The following is an 8,205-nucleotide window of genomic DNA, read 5'->3' as shown; positions in this document are numbered from 1 at the left end:
ATATATATATATATATATATATATATATATATATAGTGATGGCTAGCTGGAACTCATATGTAGACCACCAGGCTGGCCTCGAGCTTTCTAGAGATTTGCTTGCTTCTACTTCCTGAGATTAAAGCCCAGACCCATTTTTCTGCTGGTTTTTTTTTTTTTTTTAATTCCCGAAAACAAAGAGGTCCTGTGTGTCTCTCTGAGCCAAGCTTTCATTCTGACCTGATTGACTAATACAGAGCTGCACAGTTTCCAGGGAGATATGAAATTCGAGCATATCTTTTGGGTTTCTGTAAGTGCAGACCCCCGGGGAATCTGGACATCTGCTCAGTGGCTTTTTAATTTCTCCCAACAGCGTTCTCAGTTTCCCAGATTCCTTTGCACCTACGGTGGGTCATGTGACCAGCCTGTGAGGTTCTTAAATGCTTTTTTCCTCATGTTTTGTGCTAATGGTGCGGAGTCCGGAACAACTTCAGCTGTCCGGTGCTAAAATGAGAGGCCCACCAGGAAACGCGCCCAGACACCTTGTCTGGTCACTGGCTATTACAGCGCGGGTGGCAATATCCTTCGAGTCACCAAAGCAGGCCGACGCTCATACACAGCAGTCTCTTCCTGCTGGGTGCTTCAGAAACAGGCTGGGCCTCAGCTTCCAAGGGCTCCACCCATTTTGGGGCTCCTGGGTTTCAAAACACTTCTCTTTGCACTACCCAGAAGCCCCTGCCAAGATTCTCACCATCTCCTTAGCCTAGTGCTGCATTCACCTGGTTGAAAGGCACATGAGTGACCAGGCATCCACGTCTCTTTCTAGCCAATGCCGTCCTGCACCTCAAGTGCCCATTCCCAGGCTGTTCATGAAATAACCGCATTCATGACTTCTCTTCGCCGCCATATCTACACAGATGTGAGCCTTAGGCGCCAGCCACCCTGCTAGGAGCGCACACCACCCTGGCTAGGCTTTCTCAGGGTTCTGCAAACTCCATCTCTGACTTGGCTTTGGGAGCCAGGGGTCGCGCCCCTTAGGCCGTGTGGGGCTGGGACTCCCTGGCCACGCCCCCGTTTCTCCGCCTCCCATTGGCGGGTGCAGGGGGAGGAGGCGAGGACTTGTTCTTCAACGCTGCAGTCGCCCTCCGATCGGCAAGGCTTCTCTCGGCTCCGTTCGGCTCGCCCATCTCAGTTCAGTTCGGGTCAGTTAAGCTCCGCTCAGTTCAGCATGCTGCGCGCCGCACTCACCACCGTCCGCCGCGGACCGCGCCTGAGCCGCCTGCTGTCTGCCGCCGCCACCAGCGCGGTGCCAGCCCCCAACCATCAGCCTGAGGTCTTCTGCAACCAGGTGAGACTCGCCGTCGCCTCCTCGGGCCCTAGGGCGGGACGGAGCGGGCGACGCGGCCTCAGTTTCCCCTCCGCGCCCAGCGATCTTTGCGCGCGTTTTCCCTTGCCCATGTGGCCGCACTGTGTCCCCTCTCGTCCTGGGACAGTCCTGGGCCTCTTTATCCCGCATCGATGCAGCCTGCTCCTTCCCTGCGCGGTCCGGGTTCACCCAGGAAGGCCCCGCCGTCCCAGCTCCTCTCTGCGAGACCTCCCATACACCCCTACCCGACTCACGCAGACCCGAGCCAGAGTTCAGAAGCAAAAGCTGGATCAGGACCCCTCTGTGGCCGCTCTTACCCAACCGGGACTTTGGAATGTTGTCTTAGCTTTTTGAGTTTTGGTAAAGTCTGGAATCACATGAAAGAACGTGGTTGTGAAGTATTCTTTTTGTTTGTGCAACAAGTGGGACTTGGCTGCCCTCTTCTGTAAAATGGGAAAGCAGTCAGGGATGGTATCTTGATGTGTTATTTTGAAAGAGGATCTCATTTTGTAGCCAAGGCTGGCCCGGAATTCTGTTTTCTTCCGTCAGCCACTCCCACCCCACTTTGGATTTGTGCAAGCCAGACACGCAGCTACCACCTCCGGTCTTCAGCTTTCTCTCTACTTTTTCTTTGAAACAGGATCTCACTAAGTGGTCCAAACTGGCCTTGAACTTGTAATTCTCCTGCCCCAGGCTTCCCAGTGCTGGGCGACAGTGATCCCATGTCTCTTGATACTACAGGGCCTCGTGCACTTGGCACTTGGTGTGAGCTGCAGTCCGGGTTCCCCAAAAGTCCCCTCCCCCAACCTTTGTGCAGGGCAGTGTCCTAAACAATTCAGTCTTTAACCCATAAGCCTTAGAACTGGGAATTTGATGCTATAACTATCCCCACTACACAGCCCAAGAGACTGAGGTCAGGTCAGGTTCCTAAAGAGCCAAGTTATGGTGAAGTCTGGGTTCTCTTCTGGGATTCCAAAAGTAAGCCCTTAGCCAAAACATTCCATGGTATCTTGCAACTCCGGGTAGGAGCAGTGGTCGGATCTCATGTCGAACGTGGGCATCCTCCAGATGGACTGCTGACCACCGGTGTTGTAGCCTTAGCCTCTGGCTTTCTGCAGTGTGTACTTCCAGGACCTGGCAGCCATTTACACATGCGCAGGACCTGTTTGAAAATGCCCATGAGGAGTGCTACAAGGAGTCAATCCAAGGGGAAAAAAAAAAAAAACAAAAACAAAACAACCCATCTTTTGCATAATACAAGCTGTAAATTTCAGTAGCTGCTGGTTTTTTAACTGGCAGCTGATGCTGAGGCAATCAGTCAGGCTTGAAGGAGCTGAACTTCAAAAAGAGCCGGAATTGACCGCAAGAGGAAGCACCTGATCAATAGCTTTGCTCCTCTGGTTCACCAGGAGGCAGGGCACAAAGTATCAGGTCCTAATGCGTGCTCTGGCTTGATTCAGTTGTGAGTGATCCGTGGGTGGGGGTGGGGGCTTTAGAGTGAATCCCCTCCCCCATTGCTGCCTTTTTCGACATCACAAGGATATACACGTTCATTACAGAAGTTTCATGGCACTGACCTATTGCACACCTCATAAGAGCACTGTTAATGCGAGTGGCCTTGCTCCATTCTTTGTTTTTATGAGTTTGTGTGGGAGACAGCGTGCTGGCTACCTGCCACTCGGGTCCCTCAACACTCTGTCTCCGGAACACTGCTTATCTTTCTCAGCTGCTTTTAAGGCTTTTTTTTTTTTTTTTTGAGAACACAAGCTCTCTGCCCTAAGCCAGGCAGCTTGTGGAGGGAACACTAGAAACCTTGGGGTGTTAAAAGTGTGGCATCATTGCAAACCCTGCTGCCAGGGACACCAGGACTTGGAAGCAGTGGCTCTGGGTTCTGTGTGTCCCTGCATAATCTCTATGGCTGTCACTAGGGCCATTTGCCCCAAGGAGCAGCCAGTGTGGCCTTGAGGTTGCTTCCCCAGACTCTGGGCTTGCTTCCAAGGGCACCTGCAGGGCCCAAGCATCCCAGTAGGGATGTTTTTCTTCAAGCTTCGTGGCCCCATCTGAATGTCCTCACCTTCTTGCCTAACCAAAGCAGGCTAAACGAGGTTTGGCTCATCTTTCTGGAGTCCTCTCACCTTCTGTCCCAAGAGCGACCACAGGTTAGGTAAACTTCTTGGGTGGGTGATACTTTCTGTGACTTCAGCGTCCCTCAGAACGGATCCCTGAGTGTGGCTTCTGAAAGAAGCACATTTTACCCCTATGTGAATTTCAGATCTCAAGGCCTGAAATCCACCCAGTATCAGTGAAGTTCATTTTTACATTTAATTATTTTGTCGCTGTTTGGAGAACAGTTAAGATATGTCCCTATTAGCTACCAGTCTCATCCAGTGTCCCAACCCATGGCTAAGTAGTAGGGCCCCTCAGGAGTGGTCCTTCCTGCCACCTGCTGTGTCTCTCTGAGGAGCACCCGCAGTTGGTTGACTGTTGTTTTGTACAGTGGAACTTCCCATTCCTGATGCAAGCATGGAAGATATATAAAGATACCTTCGGCACCATGGGTGTATGGATGGCTTCATGCCTCTGTCTGGGCCTCAGCATCACCAGTTCTGTGTGCCAGAGTCTGTAATGAATGTGCAAACCAGGTTGGGTACCATCAATAGTGTGTCGTTTAATGCTCTACCGGCACCTCTACCTCCAGGGAGTGGACCGCACTACCAGCCCCCACCCAGCTTCCCTTGAATCCTCAGAAAACACACACACACACACACACAAAATTTGTTCTTTTTCAACTTGCCTTAGCACACAATTGCTGGGCGCTACTATCTCCCGCCTGGAAAAGCCCTTACCAATTTCTTATCTCCATCTCTCCACCTGCCCTAAACTTTAGTTGCTAAGCTCCCCTGGCCTGTAGGAGCGGCCTCTGTGGCCATTGCATTTTGAGATCTCACATGGTTGCCCGCTTCTCCTCTTTCCAAAGCTGGTGAACCTCTCTTCCCTCGAGGCTCCCTTTAATCCCGACACCTGGGAAGCCAAGGGACAGGAGTTCAAGGTCAGTGTCAGCTACATCCTGAGCTCTAAGCCAGTGGGAACACCACGAGACTCTGCCTCAAAAATCAGGAACTAACAAGATCGAGAGAGAGGGGTGGGCTTGGTTGGTGACCCCTGCCCCCCCCCCCCCCCCCCCCCCCCCCCCGTGCCCTGTCTGATTCCCAGCAATGCATAAACCAGGTGTGAGCTCTTGCAATCCCAGCCTTCAGGAGATGGAGGCACGGGAAGGCCAGAGAGATTACTGGCTACATAGTGAGTTGCAAGTCAGCCTAGGTTATAGGAGAACCTGTCTCAAAAGGGGAAAAAAAAACAATAAAAAAAAGCATATACAGTTCCACCTCAGGTTTAACTGTTTGCCACACCCCCTGTTGATGGGCCTCAGGAGTTAGAAGGTCCCAAGTCCCAAGTGAAAAGCGGCAGCTTCCGCATAGTGGCAAGTAACAAACCCAGGAGGAATGTGCAGTCAAGTCTGGTGAATGGCAAGTCTGGACCTCAGTGGCCACATCTGTAAAATGGGTCAATAACCGCCCCCCCCCTTGTCGCAGGGTGGTTGTGAGGACAAAAGGGGGGTGGGGGTGTGCTCCTCAGCCCTCAGCAGGGCCTGCTTGTGGTTACCATGGTCTTGCATGTCCCAGTTGGGTAAGGACTTTGTTGCTTAGTTTACTGCGCCACACCAACATTAGCTGGTGAACTTGGGCTTGTCTTTAAAACTGAGAACTAGTTGTGGGGAGCCTGAGTGGGAGCTTTGGGTTCACTAAACTTCAGTCCTTATTCTTAGCCTCTTAACCCAACACCCAGGAATCAAGGAGAACCGACAGTCAGGAAAGGAGCCAGAGACAATCTCCCTACAGAGAAACTTTTCTTTAGATTTATTTTTTATTTTACATGTGTGAGTGTATGTGCCTACACGTATGTCCGTGTGCGTGTGCATTCCTGGTACCTGAGCAAAGTGGGCATCAGAATCTCTGGTTAACTGGAGTCACAGACCGCTGGGAGCTGCCATGTGGGTGCTGGGCATTGAACCCAGATCCTCTGCAAGAGCAACCAGTGCTCTTGACTACTGAGCCACGTCTCCAGCACCCAGGGTTTTTCTCAGTTGCTACACTGTTACACCTGCGGTATAGAAAGTGTTGTAGTGTGGTGGGAGGTCTCGGGAAACATTCACCGCCCTTGATTGAACTTGCAAGAGTTCCCATAGGCAGCACTTGCAGGTGGATGCTTCTGGGTGGCTGGCAGAGTCAGCTGGGTCTCAAAGACTATGTTGCAAGGGGAAGACCCATCGGCCTTCGTTCTTTGTAATATGAAGTACATTAAGTCAATTAAAGCTCACCAACCAAGACCTGCCTCTGGACACTTCACCGTGTACAGCGTGTACCAGCAGACTGGAGGGAATATTGTCTAGGGTGGTGGTTCTCAACTTGTGGCTTGAGACCCCTTTGGCAAACCTCTGTCTCCAAAAATGTTTACATTAGGATTCATAACAGTAGCAGACCGCTGGGAAGGAGCAACGGAAATGACTTTATGGTCAGCACATCGTGGAGGACTGTATTAAGGAGTCACAGCATTGGGAAGGATAAGAACCACTGCTCTAGGGTGAGCTGAGCCTGGTGTGTTCCTGAGTGGTCGGGGAAGAAAGGGCAGGGAACGCCTGTGGGAAGAGGTGACTTTGGCTGTATTTTATTTGCTTCAAGTGCATTTGCTGTAATCAAATAGTTAAAAAAAAAAATACGGCATATGGTGCAGGGGCATACCTGCAATCTCGGCATGGGGGATGCCGGATGCAGAAGCAGGAGGCTCAAGGCTAGACAAACCTACACTACTGAATTCGAGGGGGCGGAGGTGGAGAGATGATGAAGGGGGCAGGGCCGGAGAGAAGTTGTGGACAAAGATGATAGGACTCTGATTGATAGATACCCTGCCAGCAACATCAACAGAGTGAGTGCTGGGCTAACCTGGGATACAGAGTGTGACCATAGCTTATTTGAACTGGCCCCCCACACTGGTTACACCACTGGTTTACTATGTTTTTTTCCTTTGGTTTTTTGAGACAGGGTTTCTCTGTGTAGCCCTGGCTGACCTGGCACGCACTTTGTAGTCCAGGCTGGCCTCGAACTCAGAAATCCGCCTGCCTCTGCCTCCCGAGTGCTGGGATCAAAGGTGTGTGCCACCATACCCAGCACTGGTTTACTCTTATAGAAAGCTAGGGGTGACCCACAGAGCCTGGAGATGTCTTTGGCCACCATGGATACCACATGGATGACCCACCCTGACCCATTCCACACCACCTTCCTACCCATTCCCACACTCTGCTCATGTCAACTCTCAGATACGTTACAATAGGGAGTGACCCTATCTCTGACTCCTTTGGTGCAAAGCCACAGTCATTTTCATAAACAGCAAGCATTTGTAAATTCAATATTTACTCAAAGGCAGTGGCTGCAGTCCTGTCTGTGGTGGGGTCAAGGTGAGTCTAGCATGAGTTTGGGCATGTCTCCATAATGCCTGGCCTGATAACCAAGCCCTATCATCTGGCCCTGGACTGAGGGCTATTTCCTGAACCTTCCTTCACCCGTCAGCTACATCCTGAGCTCCAAGCTCCTGTCCACTATTCTAGACAGGGTTTCTCTGTGTAGCCCTGGCTGTCCTGGAACTCACTCTACAGACCAGGCTGGCCTCGAACTCAGAAATCCGCCTGCCTCTGCCTCCCAAGTGCTGGGATTAAAGGCATGTGTCACCACTGCCCGGCCTATCCACAGTTCTTTAAGTCTATGAGTTACTGTTATCCCTGCCACAAAATGGGTTTCAGGAAGGCCATAGGTTTGAAACCAGGCTTTGCGCTTAGCTTGAGCACAGACAGATAAGCTACCTCAGGATGAAGCCCCTCTGGGTCAGAAAAAAGAGTAAATATTTAAGGAGACATTTGATCAAGGCTTTGAAATCAGCTGGGAGGAGCCGCTTCTGTGGTCTAGTTTGTATTTCTGCTTGGCAAGGAACTGCCTTAGAGTAAATATTGAATTTACAAATGCTTGCTGTTTATGAAAATGTCTGTGGCTTTGTGCCGAAGGAGCCAGAGATACGATCACTTCCTAGGGAACCAATGTGAAATATCTGGGAGTTAACATGAGCAGAGTGTGGGAAGAGGTGGGAAAGCGGTGGAATGAGCCAGGGTCAGGGGTCATGGTGAGACAGAATTACTAGCTGTTTAAGCACAGGGACAAATTAAAACCTCACTATCCTGGCAAAAGTTCCAAAATAGAGCTAAGCCCCACCTCCTTCCTGGGAGGGGCGACGATAAATTTGGCAGTACAAAAAGCACTGGCTTGGGAGCTGGGGGGCGGGGGGTTCAGTGCCTGAACTTCTCAGGGGTTCCCCTTAGCTTTGACCACAAGCTGACCCTAGGCGCTTTTGATGTTAAAGAGTACAGCTATATGTGCGGCAGTCTGTGCTTATCTGGAACTTGACCCCCTTGGGATCTTGTAATGCAAATGCTATCTGGTGCTGTTCACTGGTTGGTTACATAACTGCCATTTAAGAAGCAGATGGGCGCTTGCTTCGTGCTGCAGGCCTTGGGTTTGATTATAGCAAAGAGGAGAAGCAGAGTAAAGAGATGTGGGAGAGATTGGGCAGCGCTGGTAGGCGCTGGGCGTGGTGACGCTCAAGAGCCTGAGGCAAGGGGATTATGGATTTTGGGCTAGCCTAATCTACTTCAATAAAGGAGGAATAAACTAAAATAAAAATAAAGGAAGGAATGAAAAAGCGAGAAAGCCAGAAGAATTCCCTAAACCAAACTTTTTTTTTTTTTTTTTTTTTTT

At 50.7% G+C, this 8,205-nt stretch overlaps 1 protein-coding gene across 1 annotated transcript in view; it reads left to right on the top strand.

Annotated features, from left to right (window-relative positions):
• The first annotated feature begins 1,087 nt into the window (after positions 1–1,087).
• The window catches only part of Aldh2 (aldehyde dehydrogenase 2 family member), a 25,613-nt gene continuing 18,495 nt past the window's right edge, over positions 1,088–8,205 (top strand). Inside the window, exon 1 of the mRNA XM_021161715.2 lies at positions 1,088–1,327. Within this exon, the coding sequence (XP_021017374.1) occupies positions 1,208–1,327 (120 nt within the window). The 5' untranslated portion in view covers positions 1,088–1,207. The remainder of the gene's footprint in view (positions 1,328–8,205) is intronic.

Source organism: Mus caroli, chromosome 5 (genome assembly GCF_900094665.2).
Source record: "Mus caroli chromosome 5, CAROLI_EIJ_v1.1, whole genome shotgun sequence".
NCBI lineage: Eukaryota > Metazoa > Chordata > Mammalia > Rodentia > Muridae > Mus > Mus caroli.
The sequence above is the reverse complement of the archived record's forward strand: the minus strand, read 5'-3'. Positions and strand labels throughout refer to the sequence as shown.